Below are 23,796 nucleotides of genomic sequence, written 5' to 3' on the forward strand. Positions count from 1 at the left end.
TGGCATTCTCTTGATTCAGCATCAATAGTAAAAGATAGAATGTTAAAAATAATAAAAAAGAAAATATGGTTATTCTCACCTTCCGACAGCCCCCGATCTACTCAGCAGCGCTCCCGGTACATTCCATACCCAGGGATGCTTTGCGCGAAGGACCTTTGCGAAGTCATCTCAGGTGATTCGTGCAATGCATCCCTGGGAACAAACGCCACCGTGTGCACCGCTGAGAGGCGGGAGGACTCCGGGGGCCATCAGAAGGTAAGTAAATCCAGATTTTTCATTTTAATTCTTTTTTTTACAGAAATATGGTTCCCAAGGAGAGTCTCATCTCCTCCAGAACTGGGTACCATTCGCACATGAAGCACTCACTTTACGCATGGTGGGCATAGCCACATGCTTAAAGTGAGCGTTTCAATGCATTCCTATGGCTGCAGAATTGCCGCAATTCTGCAGGAATAATGAACATGCTGCAGATTTTACCGCTATGCATTTCTGCAGCGGAAAAATCCGCAGCATAGGCACAGCAACTGCGGAATCCCATAAGATTGCATGGTAATGCGGTTTTTAAGCGTTTCCGCTGCGGCTAAAACGTGGCAGAAATGCATAAAAAATGCAGCGTGGGCACACAGCCTAATACTAAAACAGATGTCATAGTTAAATGCCAATGTCACTGTAGCGGCCTACTATCTCAAATAAGCCCAATATACTAATAACACTCCATGATACAGATCAACAACAAAAAAGCAGGGAGTAATGGTCCTTTTCAAAAGTTACAAAATGTATTCAGAAAAATACATATATATAGACAATAAAAAAGCAGGTCTTTCCTTGGTTTCTGTGGCTTAGAGCAGGAAGATAAGACTCAGCCTACAGTCCCACCCCGTAGCATGAGCATCTCATTAACTGAAAGCTTCTGCTAATAGGATCTCTTTAATGCCATTTACCACTATATCCCACCAATCAATGCTTTTTATAGGTAATCCCACTGGAAACCAATGATAATAATACATTAATTAATTAATGTTAAATTTGATATATACAAGTGCTTCTAATATCATCAAAAAAGTTACTTTCTGTACACACATACATAACATGCCACCTAAATGCAGTAAATTAATTGACTCCACAAGTCTTGCACGTACAGGTGCTTCTCACAAAATTAAAATATCATCAAAAAGATAATTTATTTCAGTGCTTCAATGCAAAAAGTGAAACTCATATAGTATATAGAGTCATTATAAACAGAGTGATCTATTTCAAGTGTTTATTTCTGTTAATGTTGATGATTATGGCTTACAGCCAATGAAAACCCAAAAGTCATTATCTCAGTAAATTAGAATAATTAACAAAAAACCACCTGCAAAGGCTTCTTAAGCATTTAAAAAGGTCCATTAGCCTGTTTTAGTAGGCTCCACAATCATGGGGAAGACTGTTGACTTGACAGATGTCCGGAAGGCACTCATTGCCACACTCCACAGGAGGGTAAGTTAAAAAAGGCCATTCCTAAAGAAGCTGGCTGTTCAAAGAGTGCTGTATCTAAGAATATTAATGGAAAGTTGAGTGGCAGGAAAAAGTGTGGCAGGAAAAGGTGCACAAGCAACCAGGATAACCGCAGCCTTAAAAGGATTGTTAAGAAAAGGCCATTCAAAAATTTGGGGGAGATTCACAAGGAGTGGACTGCTGCTGGAGTCATTGCTTCAAGAGCCACCACACACAGACGTATCCAGGACATGGGCTACAAGTGTCACATTCCTTGTGTCAAGCCACTCATGACCAATAGACACCGCCAGAAGTGTCTTACCTTAGCCAAGGAGAAAAACAACTGGACTGTTGTTCAGTGTTCCAATGTTTTATTTTCAGATGAAAGTAAATTTTACATTTCATTTGGAAATCAAGGTCCCAGAGTCTGGAGGAAGAGTGGAGAGGCACAATCCAAGCTGCTTGAGGTCTAGTGTGAAGTTTCTGCAATCAGTGATGGTTTGAGGAGCCATGTCACCTGCTGGAGGTCCACTGTGTTTTATCAAGACCAAAGTCAGCACAGCCGTCTACCAGGAAATTTTAGAGTACTTCCTGCTTCCTTCTGCCGACAAGCTTTTTGGAGATGGAAATTTAATTCTTCTACAGAACTTGGCACCTGTTCACACTGCCAAAAGTACCAATACCTGGTTTAAAAACAACAGTATCACTGTGCTTTATTGGCCAGCAAACTTTCCTGACCTTAACCCCATAGAGAATCTATGGGGTATTGTGGAAGAGGAAGATGAGAGACACCAGACCCAACAATGCAGATGAGCTGAAGGCTGTTAACAAAGCAACCAGGGCTTCCATAACACCTCAGCAGTGCCACAGGCTGATCGCCTCCAAGCCACACCACATTGATGCAGTAATGGATGCAAAAGGAGCCCTGGCCAAGTATTAAGTGCATTTATTGAACATATATTTCAGCTGGCCACATTTTGGATTTTAAATTCATTTTTCAAGCTAGCTGGTGGTATAAAGTATTCTAATTTACTGAGATAATGATTTTTGGATTTTCATTGGCTGTAAGTCATAATCATCAATATGAACAGAAATAAACAATGACTCTATATTATATATGAGTTTCACTTTTTGTATTGAAGAACTGAAATAAATTAGCTTTTTGATGATATTCTAATTTTGTGAGAAGCCATTGTGCATAAAAAGAAGGAGGGAGGATCGGTTAGAGGAGGGATTCAAGCCCTCATAACCCATATGTGTTATGATAAATAAATAACATATGATAGGGGTATCCAACAAATGGATAATCTGTTAGCACAGCAAACTTCATTATCAGCAATCTACTATATAATTGTCTAAGGGTCACTTCTGTCTGTCCTTCTGTCTGTCTGTCATGGTTATTAATTCACTGATTGGTCTCGCCAGCTGCCTGTCATGGCTGCCGCGACCAATCAGCGACGGCCACAGTCCGGAAGAAAATGGTCGCTCCTTACTCCCCTGCAGTCACTGCCCGGTGCCCGCATACTCCCCTCCGGTCACTGCTCACACAGGGTTAATGCCGGCGGTAACGGACCGCGTTATGACACGGGTAACGCACTCCGTTACCGCCGCTATTAACCCTGTGTGTCCCCAACTTTTTACTATTGATGCTGCCTATGCGGCATCAATAGTAAAAAAAAGTAATGTTAAAAATAATTAAAAAAAAAAAAAAAACCTGCTATACTCGCGCCGGCCGCCATCTTTCGTTGCAGGTTCCGGTGGCAGAAGGACCTGCCATGACATCACGGTCATGTGACCGCGACGTCATCACAGGTCCGGTGCTCATACCAACCCTGGGACCGGAAGCTGCAGCGGACTACAAGGGCTCCCTCGGAAAGGTGAGTATATGTTTTTTTTTTATTTTTTAACCTGTGACAAACCTGGCTGGGCAATATACTACGTGGCTGGGCAATATACTACGTAGCTGGGCAATATACTACGTGACTGGGCAATATACTACGTGGCTCTGTGCTGTATACTACGTGACTGGCCAATATACTACATGGCTGGGCAATATACTACGTGGCTCTGTGCTGTATACTACGGCACTGGGCAATATACTACGTCACTGGGCAATATACTACGTGGCTTTGTGCCATATGCTACTTCGCTGGGAAATATACTACATGGCTCTGCGCTGTATACTACGTCACTGGGCAATATACTATGTGTCTGGGCAATATACTATGGGGATGGACAATATACTACATGGATGGGCAATATACTACGTGACTGGGCAATATACTACGTGGATGGGCAATATACTACGTGGCTCTGTGCTGTATACTACTTCGCTGGGAAATATGCTACGTCACTGGGCAATATACTACATCACTGGGCAATATACTACGTCACTGGGCAATATACTACATGGCTGGGCAATATACTACGTGACTGGGCAATATACTACGTGACTGGGCAATATACGTGGGCATGCATATTCTAGAATACCCGATGCGTTAGAATCGGGCCACCATCTAGTATAAAGATAAAAAGACAAAAATCCCTTAAAGCGAACCTGTCAGCAGGATTTTGCTAAGTAATCTACAGGCATTGTCAGGTTGCCACTGTTATACTGATTAAAATTATACCTAGGGTGAATAGGGTGAAGAAATCCATCTTGCAGTTCTTGTATAAGCAGTGTTATAAGTTTTCAGTTAATGATATGCACGTGCTCCGAGGCAGGACTTATCTTAGTGCTCTAGGATAGAGAAACCAAGGAAAGACCCACATTTCATCATAGAGACAGACTGTGTTTTGCGGTGGTCTGTGGGCAGTTCATTTCTTGGTTTCTCTGGCTTAGAGGAGGAAGATAAGACTCTGCCTACAGTCCCACCCCAGAGCACGGGCATATCATTAACTGAAAACTTCTAACACTGGTTACACAAGAAGCACAGGACGGATTTCTTCACTCCAGGTATCATTGTAATCAGTATAACACTGCCAACCTGACAGTTTTTGTAGGTTACTTAGCAAAATCCTGCTGACAGGTTCGCTTTAATCAGCTAAATTAGATGAATCAGACATCATTATCGGACCTAAAGGAAGGGTGCATACAGCAGCTGTTTATTTAATCCCTTTGAGGACACACAATTAATTTTAAAAATACATTCACTTTCATTTGTAAATATACATCTGTTGTGGTCACCCATCCCAACGTTCTTTCTAAACCCCTCTATGACACAAAACGTGTCATACGTCACCTAAATATTCACCCACTCATGTTCTCAATTCTATTGTTGTCTTTCCAACGTAGTTATACGGGCAGGTGCTGGTAGCCATATAGATCAGCCTTTCGGACTTACAGTTCGCAAAATCGCGAATGTGAAAAACTTTTCCTGCAGACGCAGCTTGAAAATTAACTTAAACCGCCACAATGGAAAAAAAACACACACGTTTCTATCTAACCAAGGTCACAAGGATTTCTCATACAAACTATGATCCAGGTGATCCTTTAATGACTGTCCTTTTCTATAGGGCTGTATAACGAGGTCAACCATCAGCACTCAGACAAGGGATGCACGCTCCAAAATCCAAGGATCCAATCGGACAAAAACATATGTAAAGAAGAGAGAGCAGCATCCATACCAGGTGATGTCAATCCAAAAAGTTCTTTATTCCGCCATGATAAAAATACAACGTTTCGGCCTGGTTGGCCTTTATCAAGTATACACATTGTCCAAAGTAGCCATCTTAAATAGTGTGAAACCCACATGGGCTCCAATCACCATCAAGGGGCGGCCTTTATTAAATATACATTTAATGTGCTTAAATATCAAATAATATACATACATCTAATAAGTAACAGCTAAGCAACACCATCACTACCCATATCCTATGGAAATATATACAGGAAAAGCATAAAATTCACAATCACATATATAAACAAACGTCACAGAGGTACACAGTCCAATGATTGCATTTGTTGTCTGGTTGCCATATCGACATCTCCACCAATCGCATAATGTCCATGGGCCAATCCCCTTTCTCATCCAATCCCTGTGGGTTAGGAGAAAAGGCGCACAAAATAAACCTCCCAATCAAAGCAGAAGGTACAGGCTGCATGTGAGCGCCATAGGACGCCGGCGCACGCGCATGGCACACTGCAGGACCGATCACCTGACCGCCCCACAGCGTTACCAAGTGCGCAAGCGCCGAACGCCCCCGACGTCATAGAGCGCAGGAGCGCACGCGCAAGGCGCACCAATGAGACGACCAACAAGCCGCCTCCCAGCACAACCAAGCGCGCACGCGCCAGGCGCCCCAGAGTAAGCGTCCGCATCGGAGCATCTGACCCGGCAGTGGGTCACACGGCCGGACCAGGAGCCACAGCACAAATATGCTATGGCAACCAGACCGCCCGTACGCCGTACCAGGCCAGCGCTCCAAGGCAGACGCAAGCATAGCCATCTCCATGGCAACCATCCCTCACAAACAACCGTGATGAAGCAGGCAGGGAGCGCAGGGAGAAAAAATACAAAACAACATATAAACAATACGCTAAAAATAGCAGATAAGGCACCTCCATCCACTCTCTGACTGCCAAATCACGACCCTAGGCACAAAAGAGAGAAAAAAACAGATTACACTAAAAACAAAGTACATAAACAGCACAGTATTAAAACACACACGGAGTAGAGTACACACACTGTGTCAAAGGGGAGAATCCTATATATCTGAACACAAATATCAGACTACCTGTAGCACATCAATATTGTAACATAATTATGTAGTGCAAATCTGCAGGTTATAGTCTAGATTAAGCCCCTTGGGCTGCAGTGTTTCCAAAACTGAAATCCACCTTAGTTCCTTTTGTTTCAGTATAAGATTCCTATCACCCCCTGTCCTCAGTGTCGGGACCCCATCGATTACTCTAAAACGCAACTGATTAACAGAGTGTCTACACTCACTAAAATGTTTAGGTATTGGCAAATCAGTTAGATTCGTACGTATCGTGCTCTTATGTTTGCTTATTCGTTGTCTCACTTCCATTGTCGTCTCACCGACATAAATTAGTCCACATGGACAGACTATCAAATACACGACAAACTTTGATGAGCACGTATATTGTTCTTTTATTGAAAATTTCCTACCAGTATGCGGGTGACAAAAACTGTCGCCCTTAAGCATATTCCCGCAGCACGCACAATTGAGACAAGGAAAGTTGCCCATCCGGGGAGGGCACAAAGTCCTCTGGACGGCAACTCTCCCGGCCCCAATATCTGATTTAACCAATAAATCTTTAAGATTACGTCCTCGTCTATAAGAGAGAATGGGGCGTGAGCAAAAATCTTGAATCTGAGGTAGACCCCTATGCAAAATCCCCCAATGTTTATTGAGGATATTAGCAATGCCATTGCTGGCCGGGCAGTAAGTGGACACAAATGGTACCCGTTTCTGTTTGTCCCCCTTCTGGCGTTGTAAGTCCTCCTCAGTCAGTCTAGCTGCCCTGTCTCTATGACCCCTAACTTTCACTTGTGGGTACCCCCTTCGAATAAATTTGTCACACATTTCGTCCAACCTCCTATCGCAGATCTGTGTATCAGTGACTATTCTTCGTACCCGAAGAAGTTGACTCCACGGTAGGGAATCCATCATACGTCTGGGATGGTAACTATCATAGCATAGAAGGCTGTTCCTATCAGTTGTTTTAATAAACAGGTCAGTACAAAGTTTGTCATTCTGTTTATAGACCATAGTATCTAAGAAATGTACCCTCTCCACCGAACAGGTCATCTTAAATTTCAATTCCGGGTGTATATGATTAAGTTCTGTCAGAAAACCAAGAAGGTCCTCATGGGTACCCTCCCAAACACAAAAAATATCATCGATATAGCGCCACCAGGCCCGGACGTGCCGCCAGAAGCTGGATCTGTACACATGTTGGTCCTCGAGTACCGCCATGTAGATGTTAGCATATGTGGGGGCCACATTGGACCCCATGGCGGTACCCCTCAACTGCTGGTAGTAATCATCCCCAAAGAGGAAAAAAATTCCTCCTGAGGATGAACTCCAGCAGTGTGAGGACCAACCGTGCACAATCCGGTGACACGTCCGAGCCCGACAGCGCCACACCGACTGCATCCAGACCCCTCTCATGTTCGATGGAGGTGTACAAAGACACAACATCAAATGATACCAAAAAAGTTGAGGCACACACCGAAACAGTATTAAGTTTCTCTAAAAAATCATTCGTATCACGAATGTAGGAACCGGCTGAAGTAGAAAAAACCCGTAGAATTTTATCCAAAAAGATTGACACCTTATTACACATGGAGCCCCGGCCCGATACAATAGGGCGTCCGGGGGGATTTAACAAATCCTTGTGTATCTTTGTTGTTTTGTATTTTTTCTCCCTGCGCTCCCTGCCTGCTTCATCACGGTTGTTTGTGAGGGATGGTTGCCATGGAGATGGCTATGCTTGCGTCTGCCTTGGAGCGCTGGCCTGGTACGGCGTACGGGCGGTCTGGTTGCCATAGCATATTTGTGCTGTGGCTCCTGGTCCGGCCGTGTGACCCACTGCCGGGTCAGATGCTCCGATGCGGACGCTTACTCTGGGGCGCCTGGCGCGTGCGCGCTTGGTTGTGCTGGGAGGCGGCTTGTTGGTCGTCTCATTGGTGCGCCTTGCGCGTGCGCTCCTGCGCTCTATGACGTCAGGGGCGTTCGGCGCTTGCGCACTTGGTAACGCTGTGGGGCGGTCAGGTGATCGGTCCTGCAGTGTGCCGTGCGCGTGCGCCGGCGTCCTATGGCGCTCACATGCAGCCTGTACCTTCTGCTTTGATTGGGGGGTTTATTTTGTGCGCCTTTTCTCCTAACCCACAGGGATTGGATGAGAAAGGGGATTGGCCCATGGACATTATGCGATTGGTGGAGATGTCGATATGGCAACCAGACAACAAATGCAATCATTGGACTGTGCACCTCTGTGACGTTTGTTTATATATGTGATTGTGAATTTCATGCTTTTCCTGTATATATTTCCATAGGATATGGGTAGTGATGGTGTTGCTTAGCTGTTACTTATTAGATGTATGTATATTATTTGATATTTAAGCACATTAAATGTATATTTAATAAAGGCCGCCCCTTGATGGTGATTGGAGCCCATGTGGGTTTCACACTATTTAAGATGGCTACTTTGGACAATGTGTATACTTAACAAAGGCCAACCAGGCCGAAACGTTGTATTTTTATCATGGCGGAATAAAGAACTTTTTGGATTGACATCACCTGGTATGGATGCTGCTCTCTCTTCTTTACATATGTTTTTGTCCGATTGGATCCTTGGATTTTGGAGCGTGCATCCCTTGTCTGAGTGCTGATGGTTGACCTCGTTATACAGCCCTATCGTGGATCCTAACCAACGTGCACCGGATTATGGCCATGGAGCCGTTATCTACTCCAGAGGTGGGTGAACTGGAGACTGCCTCAATTTTCTCATACACGGAGGAGGATGCAGTGCGGATTTTATCTGGTACTTCTAACGACAATACCTTTTTGAGTAAACTGACTGCAGACATGGTATGTAAGAAACATGAGACTGAATCTAGGAGATTGATCTCCTTTGAACTGCATGTGACTACACTCACTGAATACTATAAAGCCCGTAGAATACCTCGTGGCTTACCTCCATATCTACGTCCCACCCTGATGGTAGATAATGCTCAATTCTGTAATAAATTTGAATCCATCACTAACAAATACTCCTTTGATTTGATGCTCCTAAATATAGAGTTCCTCCGTAAGGAGATGGAGCTTATCAAGGGGTCTGTGCTGGAATTGGAGCAACAATTGACTAGTCTAATGACTGTGCCCGAGCTGACAGCATACAGAAATAAATTGGAGGATAATCTTGTAAAATTTCGGAGTGATATTGAGAAAACCAAAAGATCCAAATGGTTCCGTGATATGGAGGACTATAAATCAGGACGGATTTTTTCCTGGCATCCGGGGACACAACTATCGTTTAACAACAGGAGGTCTAGGCCTCTGCAGCAAAGGAGGAGAAAGAGACCGCAGGAGAGGGACCCACACAGATTTGGTTTTACAACAGCAGATTCTGATTCAACTGATGACTCTAATTTGGGAGCTTCTTCCTCATCCTTAAGTTTTTTAGGGGTCAGACAAGTGGCTGCAACAACAGCAAAAGGAGGAACCGGAGAGGCGGGAGGAAACACAAAAGACGGCGGTTCGAACAGGGAACGGAGGAAATTCCACAAATCCCCTATGAGAACACGGAACATGGACGAACGTCGGAAAGTGGACTAAACCGCAATGAATTGGTGGTAAATATATCGTCTGCCCAATTGACTGATATCGAGTATGATATGTTGGCTAAAGGCTTGTCTTTTTGTCCGAAAAACTCTCCTGATTGGTTTCAGATCGAATGTGACTTGTTTGCTTTCTATAGAAGGCTGCGACTAACCTCTTTTTTTTCAGAGATACAGCCGCGTGTAGATGAACCAACGGATGTGGTGATGGGGGGTTTTACGCTTAAAGGAGCTGGTTTGTTTAACAAAAGCTCTTTTCAACCCCACGTTAAAAATCAGTTTGTCGAGTCATATATTACTTTAGTGGAGAGGGATATCAAAAAATTGAGGGAGCGATTTTGCCATCATGGATCTAATAATCTGTCCAGGGCTGAGAGACAAGCATTAGATCGCCTCTCAAATAATACTGCACTTACAGTGAAACCTGCCGATAAATGCGGTGCAGTAGTGGTAATGGATACTGTGAAATATAGGGCAGAAATTATGACACAATTATCAGATACTGCGGTATATAAGAAACTTACATGTGATCCGACGGCAGGTTTTCAAAGGGAGCTACAGCTTCTGATCGATGACTCCTTAAACAATGGACTCATCGATCAGAAGCTGTCCGAATTTTTGTTTGTTAATTCACCTATTACCCCTGTCCTGTACACATTGCCAAAGATACACAAGGATTTGTTAAATCCCCCCGGACGCCCTATTGTATCGGGCCGGGGCTCCATGTGTAATAAGGTGTCAATCTTTTTGGATAAAATTCTACGGGTTTTTTCTACTTCAGCCGGTTCCTACATTCGTGATACGAATGATTTTTTAGAGAAACTTAATACTGTTTCGGTGTGTGCCTCAACTTTTTTGGTATCATTTGATGTTGTGTTTTTGTACACCTCCATCGAACATGAGAGGGGTCTGGATGCAGTCGGTGTGGCGCTGTCGGGCTCGGACGTGTCGCCGGATTGTGCATGGTTGGTCCTCACACTGCTGGAGTTCATCCTCAGGAGGAATTTTTTCCTCTTTGGGGATGATTACTACCAGCAGTTGAGGGGTACCGCCATGGGGTCCAATGTGGCCCCCACGTATGCTAACATCTACATGGCGGTACTCGAGGACCAACACGTGTACAGATCCAGCTTCTGGCGGCACGTCCGGGCCTGGTGGCGCTATATCGATGATATTTTTTGTGTTTGGGAGGGTACCCATGAGGACCTTCTTGGTTTTCTGACAGAACTTAATCATATACACCCGGAATTGAAATTTACGATGACCTGTTCAGTGGAGAGGGTACAGTTCTTAGATACTATGGTCTATAAACAGAATGACAAACTTTGTACTGACCTGTTTATTAAAAGAACTGATAGGAACAGCCTTCTATCCTATGATAGTTACCATCCCAGACGTATGATGGATTCCCTACCGTGGAGTCAACTTCTTCGGGTACGAAGAATAGTCACTGATACACAGATCTGCGATAGGAGGTTGGACGAAATGTGTGACAAATTTATTCGAAGGGGGTACCCACAAGTGAAAGTTAGGGGTCATAGAGACAGGGCGGCTAGACTGACTGAGGAGGACTTACAACGCCAGAAGGGGGACAAACAGAAACGGGTACCATTTGTGTCCACTTACTGACCGGCCAGCAATGGCATTGCTAATATCCTCAATAAACATTGGGGGATTTTGCATAGGGGTCTACCTCAGATTCAAGATTTTTTCTCACGCCCCATTCTCTCTTATAGACGAGGACGTAATCTTAAAGATTTATTGGTTAAATCAGATATTGGGGCCGGGAGAGTTGCCGTCCAGAGGACTTTGTGCCCTCCCCAGATGGGCAACTTTCCTTGTCTCAATTGTGCGTGCTGCGGGAATATGCTTAAGGGCGACAGTTTTTGTCACCCGCATACTGGTAGGAAATTTTCAATAAAAGAACGATATACGTGCTCATCAAAGTTTGTCGTGTATTTGATAGTCTGTCCATGTGGACTAATGTATGTCGGTGAGACGACAATGGAAGTGAGACAACGAATAAGCAAACATAAGAGCACGATACGTACGAATCTAACTGATTTGCCAATACCTAAACATTTTAGTGAGTGTAGACACTCTGTTAATCAGTTGCGTTTTAGAGTAATCGATGGGGTCCCGACACTGAGGAGAGGGGGTGATAGGAATCTTATACTGAAACAAAAGGAACTAAGGTGGATTTCAGTTTTGGAAACACTGCAGCCCAAGGGGCTTAATCTAGACTATAACCTGCAGATTTGCACTACATAATTATGTTACAATATTGATGTGCTACAGGTAGTCTGATATTTGTGTTCAGATATATAGGATTCTCCCCTTTGACACAGTGTGTGTACTCTACTCCGTGTGTGTTTTAATACTGTGCTGTTTATGTACTTTGTTTTTAGTGTAATCTGTTTTTTTCTCTCTTTTGTGCCTAGGGTCGTGATTTGGCAGTCAGAGAGTGGATGGAGGTGCCTTATCTGCTATTTTTAGCATATTGTTTATATGTTGTTTTGTATTTTTTCTCCCTGCGCTCCCTGCCTGCTTCATCACGGTTGTTTGTGAGGGATGGTTGCCATGGAGATGGCTATGCTTGCGTCTGCCTTGGAGCGCTGGCCTGGTACGGCGTACGGGCGGTCTGGTTGCCATAGCATATTTGTGCTGTGGCTCCTGGTCCGGCCATGTGACCCACTGCCGGGTCAGATGCTCCGATGCGGACGCTTACTCTGGGGGGCCTGGCGCGTGCGCGCTTGGTTGTGCTGGGAGGCGGCTTGTTGGTCGTCTCATTGGTGCGCCTTGCGCGTGCGCTCCTGCGCTCTATGACGTCGGGGGCGTTCGGCGCTTGCGCACTTAGTAACGCTGTGGGGCGGTCAGGTGATCGGTCCTGCAGTTTGCCGTGCGCGTGCGCCGGCGTCCTATGGTGCTCACATGCAGCCTGTACCTTCTGCTTTGATTGGGGGGTTTATTTTGTGCGCCTTTTCTCCTAACCCACAGGGATTGGATGAGAAAGGGGATTGGCCCATGGACATTATGCGATTGGTGGAGATGTCGATATGGCAACCAGACAACAAATGCAATCATTGGACTGTGTACCTCTGTGACGTTTGTTTATATATGTGATTGTGAATTTTATGCTTTTCCTGTATATATTTCCATAGGATATGGGTAGTGATGGTGTTGCTTAGCTGTTACTTATTAGATGTATGTATATTATTTGATATTTAAGCACATTAAATGTATATTTAATAAAGGCCGCCCCTTGATGGTGATTGGAGCCCATGTGGGTTTCACACTATTTAAGATGGCTACTTTGGACAATGTGTATACTTGACAAAGGCCAACCAGGCCGAAACGTTGTATTTTTATCATGGCGGAATAAAGAACTTTTTGGATTGACATCACCTGGTATGGATGCTGCTCTCTCTTCTTTACATATGTCCTTTTCTATAGGTCACACTTGGTGTTGGTGATATTAACTCTTTTAAGTCTGAGTCTGCTAGTAGTATATCCCAATGTTTCCTCAATACACGATACACCTGTTCACTTTCATCATCTAATGTCCCTATCACCCAAGTACCGTATATACTCGAGTATAAGCCAAGATTTTCAGTCCTTTTTTTTGGCTAAATGTGCCCCTCTTGGTTTATACTTGAGTCATTGCCAAGGGGGTCGCCGGGGAAGGGGGAGTGGTGGCTGTCACATCATATTCACCTGCTCCCGACGCGGTCCCTGCACTTCCCTGCTTCTCTGTTATGATAAGGTAATTCAGTACCACAATGGACATAGAGGTCAGAGCACATACAGTGACCTGACAATAACCCAAAAACATAGAACGAGCTCTGAGACATGGGAACTCTGCTGACCGCAATCCCTAATCCTCTCCAACCACACTAGAGTCAGCCGTGGATTGCGCCTAACGCTCCCTATGCAACTCGGCACAGCCTGAGAAACTAGCTAGTCTGAAGATAGAAAATAAGCCTACCTTGCCTCAGAGAAATACCCCAAAGGAAAAGGCAGCCCCCACATATAATGACTGTGAGTTAAGATGAAAAGACAAACGTAGAGATGAAATAGATTTAGCAAAGTGAGGCCCGACTTTCTGAACAGAGCGAGGATAGGAAAGGTAACTTTGCGGTCAACACAAAACCCTACAAAAACCACGCAAAGGGGGCAAAAAGACCCTCCGTACCGAACTAACGGCACGGAGGTACACCCTCTGCGTCCCAGAGCTTCCAGCAAGCAAGAAAAAACAAAATAGACAAGCTGGACAGAAAAAACAGCAAACAAAATAGCAAAGCGGAACTTAGCTATGCAGAGCAGCAGGCCACAGGAACGATCCAGGAGGAAACAGGTCCAATACTAGAACATTGACTGGAGGCAAGGATCAAAGCACTAGGTGGAGTTAAATAGAGCAGCACCTAACCACTTCACCACATCACCTGAGGAAGGAAACTCAGAAGCCGCAGTACCACTCTCCTCCACCAACGGAAGCTCACAGAGAGAATCAGCCGAAGTACCACTTGTGACCACAGGAGGGAGCTCTGCCACAGAATTCACAACAGTACCCCCCTCTTGAGGAGGGGTCACCGAACCCTCACCAGAGCCCCCAGGACGACCAGGATGAGCCATATGAAAGGCACGAACAAGATCGCGAGCATGGACATCAGAGGCAAAGACCCAGGAATTATCTTCCTGAGCATAACCCTTCCACTTAACCAGATACTGGAGTTTCCGTCTTGAAACACGAGAATCCAAAATCTTCTCCACAATATACTCCAACTCCCCCTCCACCAAAATCGGGGCAGGAGGATCAACAGATGGAACCATAGGTGCCACGTATCTCCGCAACAATGACCTATGGAATACGTTATGTATGGAAAAAGAATCTGGAAGGGTCAGACGAAAAGACACAGGATTAAGAACCTCAGAAATCCTATACGGACCAATGAAACGAGGTTTAAACTTAGGAGAGGAAACCTTCATAGGAATATGACGAGAAGATAACCAAACCAAATCCCCAACACGAAGTCGGGGACCCACACAGCGTCTGCGATTAGCGAAACGTTGAGCCTTCTCCTGGGACAAGGTCAAATTGTTCACTACATGAGTCCAAATCTGCTGCAACCTGTCCACCACAGTATCCACACCAGGACAGTCCGAAGACTCAACCTGCCCTGAAGAGAAACGAGGATGGAACCCAGAGTTGCAGAAAAACGGCAAAACCAAGGTAGCCGAGCTGGCCCGATTATTAAGGGCGAACTCAGTCAAAGGCAAAAAGGACACCCAGTCATCCTGATCAGCAAAAACAAAGCATCTCAGATATGTTTCCAAGGTCTGATTGGTTCGTTCGGTCTGGCCATTAGTCTGAGGATGGAAAGCCGAGGAAAAAGACAAGTCAATGCCCATCCTACCACAAAAGGCTCGCCAAAACCTCGAAACAAACTGAGAACCTCTGTCAGAAACGATATTCTCTGGAATGCCATGTAAACGAACCACATGCTGGAAGAACAATGGCACCAAATCAGAGGAGGAAGGTAATTTAGACAAGGGTACCAAATGGACCATCTTAGAGAAGCGATCACAGACCACCCAAATGACTGACATCTTTTGAGAGACGGGAAGATCTGAAATAAAATCCATAGAGATATGTGTCCAAGGCCTCTTCGGGACCGGCAAGGGCAAAAGCAACCCACTGGCACGAGAACAGCAGGGCTTAGCCGGAGCACAAATCCCACAGGACTGCACAAAAAAACGCACATCCCGTGACAGAGATGGCCACCAAAAGGATCTAGCCACTAACTCTCTGGTACCAAAGATTCCAGGATGACCAGCCAACACCGAACAATGAACCTCAGAGATAACTTTATTCGTCCACCTATCAGGGACAAACAGTTTCTCCGCTGGGCAACGATCAGGTTTATTAGCCTGAAATTTTTGCAGCACCCGCCGCAAATCAGGGGAGATGGCAGACACAATTACTCCCTCTTTGAGGATACCCGCCGGCTCAGATAAACCCGGAGAGTCGGGCACAAAACTCCTAGACAGAGCATCCGCCTTCATATTTTTAGAGCCCGGAAGGTACGAAATCACAAAGTCAAAACGGGCAAAAAACAGCGACCAACGAGCCTGTCTAGGATTCAACCGCTTGGCAGACTCGAGATAAGTCAAGTTCTTATGATCAGTCAAGACCACCACGCGATGCTTAGCTCCTTCAAGCCAATGACGCCACTCCTCGAATGCCCACTTCATGGCCAGCAACTCTCGATTGCCCACATCATAATTTCGCTCAGCAGGCGAAAACTTCCTGGAAAAGAAGGCGCATGGTTTCATCACCGAGCAATCAGAACTTCTCTGCGACAAAACAGCCCCTGCTCCAATCTCAGAAGCATCAACCTCGACCTGGAATGGAAGCGAAACATCTGGTTGACACAACACAGGGGCAGAAGAAAAACGACGCTTCAACTCTTGAAAAGCTTCCACAGCAGCAGAAGACCAATTGACCACATCAGCACCCTTCTTGGTCAAATCGGTCAATGGTTTAGCAATACTAGAAAAATTGCAGATGAAGCGACGATAAAAATTAGCAAAGCCCAGGAACTTTTGCAGACTTTTCAGAGATGTCGGCTGAGTCCAATCATGGATGGCTTGGACCTTAACAGGGTCCATCTCGATAGTAGAAGGGGAAAAGATGAACCCCAAAAATGAAACCTTCTGAACACCAAAGAGACACTTTGATCCCTTCACAAACAAAGAATTAGCACGCAGGACCTGAAACACCGTTCTGACCTGCTTCACATGAGACTCCCAATCATCCGAGAAGATCAAAATGTCATCCAAGTACACAATCAGGAATTTATCCAGGTACTCTCGGAAGATGTCATGCATAAAGGACTGAAACACTGATGGAGCATTGGCAAGTCCGAATGGCATTACTAGATACTCAAAATGGCCCTCGGGCGTATTAAATGCAGTTTTCCATTCATCGCCTCGCTTAATACGCACCAGATTATACGCTACACGAAGATCTATCTTGGTGAACCAACTAGCCCCCTTAATCCGAGCAAACAAATCAGATAACAACGGCAAGGGGTACTGAAATTTAACCGTGATCTTATTTAGAAGGCGGTAATCTATACAAGGTCGCAGTGCACCATCCTTCTTGGCTACAAAAAAGAACCCTGCTCCTAATGGCGATGATGACGGGCGAATATGCCCCTTATCCAAGGATAACTCCACATAGCGGCGTGCTCAGGCACAGATAAATTAAACAGTTGACCTTTTGGGAATTTACTACCAGGAATCAAATCGATAGCACAATCACAATCCCTATGCGGAGGTAGGGTATCGGACTTGGGCTCATCAAATAGATCCCGGTAATCAGACAAGAACTCTGGAACCTCAGAAGGGGTGGATGACGAAATAGTCAGAAATGGGATATCACCATGTACCCCCTGACAACCCCAGCTGGACACAGACATGGATTTCCAATCTAATACTGGATTATGGACTTGTAGCCATGGCAACCCCAACACGACCACATCATGCAGATTATGCAACACCAGTAAGCGAATAACCTCCTGATGTGCAGGAGCCATGCACATGGTCAGCTGGGTCCAGTACTGAGGCTTATTCTTGGCCAAAGGCGTAGCATCAATTCCTCTCAATGGAATAGGACACTGCAAGGGCTCCAAGAAAAACCCACAACGCCTAGCATACTCCAAGTCCATCAAATTCAGAGCAGCGCCTGAGTCCACAAATGCCATGACAGAATACGATGACAAAGAGCAGATCAAGGTAACGGACAGAAGAAATTTTGACTGTACCGTACCAATGGTGGCAGACCTATCGAACCGCTTAGTGCGCTTAGGACAATCAGAGATAGCATGAGTGGAATCACCACAGTAGAAACACAGCCCATTCAGACGTCTGTGTTCTTGCCGTTCAACTCTGGTCAAAGTCCTATCGCACTGCATAGGCTCAGGTTTAAGCTCAGGTAATACCGCCAAATGGTGCACAGATTTACGCTCACGCAAGCGTCGACCGATCTGAATGGCCAAAGACATTGACTCATTCAGACCAGCAGGCATAGGAAATCCCACCATGACATCCTTAAGGGCTTCAGAGAGACCCTTTCTGAAAATAGCTGCGAGCGCACCTTCATTCCATTGAGTGAGTACGGACCACTTTCTAAATTTCTGACAATATACCTCTATCTCATCCTGACCCTGACACAGAGCCAGCAAATTTTTCTCTGCCTGATCCACTGAATTAGGTTAATCGTACAGCAATCCGAGCGCCAGGAAAAACGCATCGATATTACTTAATGCAGGATCTCCTGACGCAAGAGAAAATGCCCAGTCCTGAGGGTCGCCACGTAAAAAAGAAATAATGATCCTAACTTGTTGAACTGGGTCACCAGAGGAGCGAGGTTTCAAAGCCAGAAATAGTTTACAATTATTTTTGAAACTCAGAAATTTAGTTCTATCTCCAAAAAACAAATCAGGAATAGGAATTCTCGGTTCTAACATAGAATTCTGAACCACAAAGTCTTGAATATTTTGTACTCTTGCCGTGAGCTGATCCACACATGAAGACAGACCTTTAATGTCCATCGCTACACCTGTGTCCTGAACCACCCAAATGTCTAGGGGAAAAAAAAGGCAAAACACAGTGCAGAGAAAAAAAAATGGTCTCAGAACTTCTTTTTTCCCTCTATTGAGAATCATTAGTACTTTGGGCCTCCAGTACTGTTATGATAAGGTAATTCAGTACCACAATGGACATAGAGGTCAGAGCACATACAGTTAAATAAATAGGGCAGCACACTGCAGCGCCAAAACATGTAAACTTGAAAAAACGAAATTTGAACTGCATTACTGCACTAGAAATATGAAAAATGAGAGCTTTTAGCGCACAAAAATGGCCAATTTTATGTGTACCTCGTAGCCACGTTAAGGCATCTCTCTTATACGAGGTCCTAAGTTTGACCTACCTCACTGAGAATAAACGTCTCCATCTGAATGGGTACATGTAAAAACCTCTTCTTGGACTCAAATTCTCTCTCTATGTGGAGGGGTATTGGACCTACTATAATTAAAACACCTGAAGCTAGGAGGCGGGGAGTGCACGATCAGAAGGCTAGAGAATACATTTCAAAAACCTGACCTGCACATCCAAACATAGACTGAGTGTGAACAGGTGCTGAACCCATTTATTTAACTATATACGAGTTGGCGACTCTGGGTTCAGCACCTGTTCACACTCAGTCTATGTTTGGATGTGCAGGTCAGGTTTTTGAAATGTAAGAGCACATACAGTGACCTGACAATAACCCAAAAACATAGAACGAGCTCTGAGACGTGGGAACTCTGCTGACCGCAATCCCTAATCCTCTCCAACCACACTAGAGGCAGCTGTGGATTGCGCCTAACGCTCCCTATGCAACTCGGCACAGCCTGAGAAACTAGCTAGTCTGAAGATAGAAAATAAGCCTACCTTGCCTCAGAGAAATACCCCAAAGGAAAAGGCAGCCCCCACATATAATGACTGTGAGTAAAGATGAAAAGACAAACGTAGAGATGAAATAGATTTAGCAAAGTGAGGCCCGACTTTCTGAACAGAGCGAGGATAGGAAGGGTAACTTTGCGGTCAACACAAAACCCTACAAAAACCACGCAAAGGGGGCAAAAAGACCCTCCGTACCGAACTAACGGCACGGAGGTACACCCTCTGCATCCCAGAGCTTCCAGCAAGCAAGAAAAAACAAAATAGACAAGCTGGACAGAAAAAACTGCAAACAAAATAGCAAAGCAGAACTTAGCTATGCAGAGCAGCAGGCCACAGGAACGATCCAGGAGGAAACAGGTCCAATACTAGAACATTGACTGGAGGCCAGGATCAAAGCACTAGGTGGAGTTAAATAGAGCAGCACCTAACGACTTCACCACATCACCTGAGGAAGGAAACTCAGAAGCCGCAGTACCACTCTCCTCCACCAATGGAAGCTCACAGAGAGAATCAGCCGAAGTACCACTTTTGACCACAGGAGGGAGCTCTGCCACAGAATTCACAACACTTCTCCAATGGTCTCCAGCACCCGCAGATCTTTCCGTGTTCAGCAGTCACATGGTCATGAGTAAGACTGCCTAGTGCAGTTGAAACATGTCAACTGGGTCATGTCAACCATGTAAATTTTTATTTTGTATGCACTATATTTTCATTTGAAAAAGAAAAGGAAAATCCCGTCCTGTTAAGCCGGACTCCAATTTTTTCCATTTTCCTTGATGTGAGGCCAGGGCGAGGCCAGTGTCTGAGCCCAAGGTGGATGAGCATAGAGCAACTGGGTGAGCTGGAATCAAGTTTCTATAATATTCTATGGAGCATCTTATGGGGTCATCAACCTTTGTGCAGCATTATATGGGGCATAATATTCTATGGAGCATCGTATGGGGCCATCATTAACCTTTTATGCAGCATTATATGGGGCTCCTGATTCAATATGGATATTCAAAAACACTTAACCTACTGATGTCTCCATTAATTTTACTTTTATTGGTATCTATTTTTATTTTTTAAATTTACCGGTAGATGCTGAATTTCCCACCCTAGGCTTATACTCGAGTCAATAAGTTTTCCCAGCTTTTTGTGGCAAAATTATTTCGGCTTATACTAGGGTCGGCTTATACTCAAGTATCTACGGTAATTCATAAAATTAATTATTACAAAAGTTCTGAAAATATTCTTCTTGTTATGATTTTGTTGAATGACAAAAAACTGGCATTTTAACCACGGTGTATAGACTTTTTATATCCACTATATAACTAAAGCTATTATTTGTTTTAGTCTGATCTCTAGAGAATCATATTACATTTTATGTTAATGTGTCTTAGCATTAAAAACATATTTCACAATAGCAACAAAGAGTATAGTAAAAATCAACATCTTAAACATCTTAACACAACACGTAGTAATGAGTAAATCATTATTACCCCTAAATGGCTTGAACTTATTCTCCAAGTCAAATTCCTGCCTTCCAGATCTTGACAGGTCAATCCGCAGGTCTGGACAAATGGCATACTCCTCAATAGTTTTACTGATCTGATAAATCTTATCCGTAACCGCATCTGGAGCTGGACCTAAAACAGAATAGCAAAACAAGTAAAAGTACAAGTTTCTGAATGATAAAATACACACAAAGACAAGAAGCAGATGCAGATTGTAATTTAACAGCTACTGTAGCAATTGAGACTGTCAAGGTCTAGTGACAGAATTGGATGAGAAGCACTGGGTGCAGTCGACAACATCTGTATTCAGGGCTATAAAGAAATATCTGCTTGGAACAATATTTTGAGGATTTATTAAACTAAAGATAAAAGGTGGCAGTTTTATATGTGCAGTTTAACAATGGATTTAAATGATCAGCAAAAGTAAAATTATAAAATTGTATTTGAGGTTTCTACAGGAAATGTTTAAATGACATAAATGTCTTCATCTAGAAAAGACTTCATTTATTAAAAGAAGGGAACAATGGCTTCAATATTAAATAATGTTGGAAATTTTGCCTTCTGAGATCTATTCCCATTTTTACTTTCCGCATCAATGAAATACTTATGTGGAGTGTCTTTTGTTAAAAATGTTTAAAGTAATGCTCCACCTTTGAATAAAATTAGATTTTTATCATAATAACTTTAATATAGCTTTATTTAAAAAAAAAAAAATTGTGTCGTTACCTCCATTGGCAACATTGAACTTGATTCCAAAATCTCCACCAGGCCCTCCTGGATTGTGGCTTGCTGTTAAAACAATTCCTCCGATTGCCTTAATTTTTCTAATTATGCAGGACACAGCCGGAGTAGACAGCAATCCATTCTGACCAATAACCAAGCGACCAATCTGCAAGCAATAAGGAAAGAAAGAAATAATCAACGGTCCTATTGTGATATATACACAGTAAAAAGAGATAACAGTGTCCTTTTCCATTAATATTTATTATTATTATAATATAGAATTTTAGAATATACTTTATGCATTTTTATGCTGGCCTATCTGGCACCATGGATTATGACCTCTGTTCCCTTAATGAAACTTTTTATAGTTGAGCTATGCCATTTGATATCAGTTTCATTTTGTTTAGGAATCATTGTTTTCAGCACTATAATATACTGTAAATGTATATCTTTGTTACAAATCCATCTATGTTTTTGATATCTTAAAGGTCATGGATATCTTTGTGGCAGCCTGTGCAATTCATAGGGGGGGGGGTTAAAGAGGTTTATTCTCCTTCTCTATAGGCATTGACAACCTACTCAGCCCTATAGTAAGTATCACTATGGTGGGTTTTCAAGCTGTCATACCCCCTCCGCTGAAGACACTTATGAGTTTAATTTAAATGTGTGAAATATAGTTTCCTCTGGTAACATGTGTTAATTTCCCTGTGGGCTGCAGTAGTAACCAAAGGCCATGAGACTTCACTGTCTTCCTATTTGCTTTTGTACTTTTGAACTTGGTGAAAGGTTAAGTCTGCCCATCAACAGACAACAGGAACAGAGGCCCTGTAGAGAAGGGTCCTGCCCAGTTGAGGATACAATCAAGAGATGTTGAGCCCTTGTTAACAGATTCCAGACTGCTGTTTGGGTGCAGGGTTCACAGCGTAACATATCTACCCGTGTGTCCCAGCATCGGGACGATGGAGGTTTATCTGATTTGCTCTGCTTGTTTACCATTCACATGTAAAGGGCAGTTGCCCTAAACTGATAATAATGTACCTCTTTATGACTCAGAAAAATGTGCAATGTGTACTGCAGTAAAGAGTAATCATAATTTATAATAATAATAATTTTTATTTATATAGCGCCAACATATTCCGCATATTCCTTATTGCTTCTGTTTCAATAGCAGAAATTATTCATTTTTTAACTGGGTGGTGGACTTTATTTTAACTCACACACTGATGTTTTACAATCCAGTCAGTAAGGGTTTCCAGGATTTCTTTAAAACTGCATAGCGTAGGTAATCATATTAGTTTAATAAGTAGTGTACATGTCATTTGTGTATAGTAAATACTCAAAAAATAACAATTTGGGGTTCTTTGTTGACTGGATAGAAAAACATTGGTGCTACATAAGTACAATATCACAATAATTACGTGTAAAAAAGACTTGAGTATCCTAATAGATAACAGACTGCACATGAGTCAACAGTATAATGCAGCAGCAAAAAAGGCAAACACAGTTCTGCGATGTATTAAGAAAAGCATAGAATCTAAATCACGTGAAGTATTTATCCCTCATGCCTCATCTGGAATACTGTGTCTAGTTCTGGGCACCACATTTTTAAAAAGACATCGAAAAACTGGAGCAAGTTCAGAGAAGAGCTACCAGGATGGTGAGCAGACTGCAAACTATGACCTACGAGGAATGATTAAAGGATCTGGGAATGTTTAGCTTGCAAAAAAATAAGAAAAGGAGACCTAATAGCTGTCTATAAATATCTAAAGGGATGTCACAGTGTGTAAGGTTCCTTCCAACACTAACATCCTATGATTCTATGAGTTAGAGATGAACGGATTGATCCGCAGTGGATCGACTTCGAGTTGAATTTCCTGAAATTCGCAGGACCTGCAAAAACAAATACTCCGCAATTCAAGTTGCAAAGATTGGTGCCATTTCACACACTGTTGAAGACTCAGAGTGGGCTAAACAATGGAGTCCTTTACAATATCGCATAAGCATGTGGACACAGTTTGCTCTTTTTTAATCCATCACGATGCACCCAATATCCATTTTTGCATTTGTTTTTCCTCACCTTCTTCCCAGCAATATAACTTTTTTATTTTTCTGTCCAAATGTAAGGGCATGTTTTTGTGAAACGAGTTGTACATTTTAAATGACACCATTCATTTTACCACAGTGTACTGAAAATTGTGAAAAAAAATGCCATTCTAACACTTTTTTGGGAATTGTCTTTATGATTTACATTTTGTGGTAAGAATTACCTCACAATATGATTC

General features: G+C 43.5%; 1 protein-coding gene across 1 annotated transcript in view; it reads right to left on the reverse strand.

The window, feature by feature from the left end:
* PGM5 (phosphoglucomutase 5) overlaps positions 1–23,796 on the reverse strand; it is a 382,535-nt gene that overhangs the window by 297,809 nt on the left and 60,930 nt on the right. The window contains exons 2-3 of the mRNA XM_069763768.1: positions 21,518–21,680; positions 20,777–20,923 (exon numbers count right to left, since the gene is read on the reverse strand). Coding sequence (XP_069619869.1) covers positions 20,777–20,923; positions 21,518–21,680 — 310 coding nt within the window. The remainder of the gene's footprint in view (positions 1–20,776; positions 20,924–21,517; positions 21,681–23,796) is intronic.

This window comes from Ranitomeya imitator, chromosome 1 (genome assembly GCF_032444005.1).
Source record: "Ranitomeya imitator isolate aRanImi1 chromosome 1, aRanImi1.pri, whole genome shotgun sequence".
Taxonomy (NCBI): domain Eukaryota; kingdom Metazoa; phylum Chordata; class Amphibia; order Anura; family Dendrobatidae; genus Ranitomeya; species Ranitomeya imitator.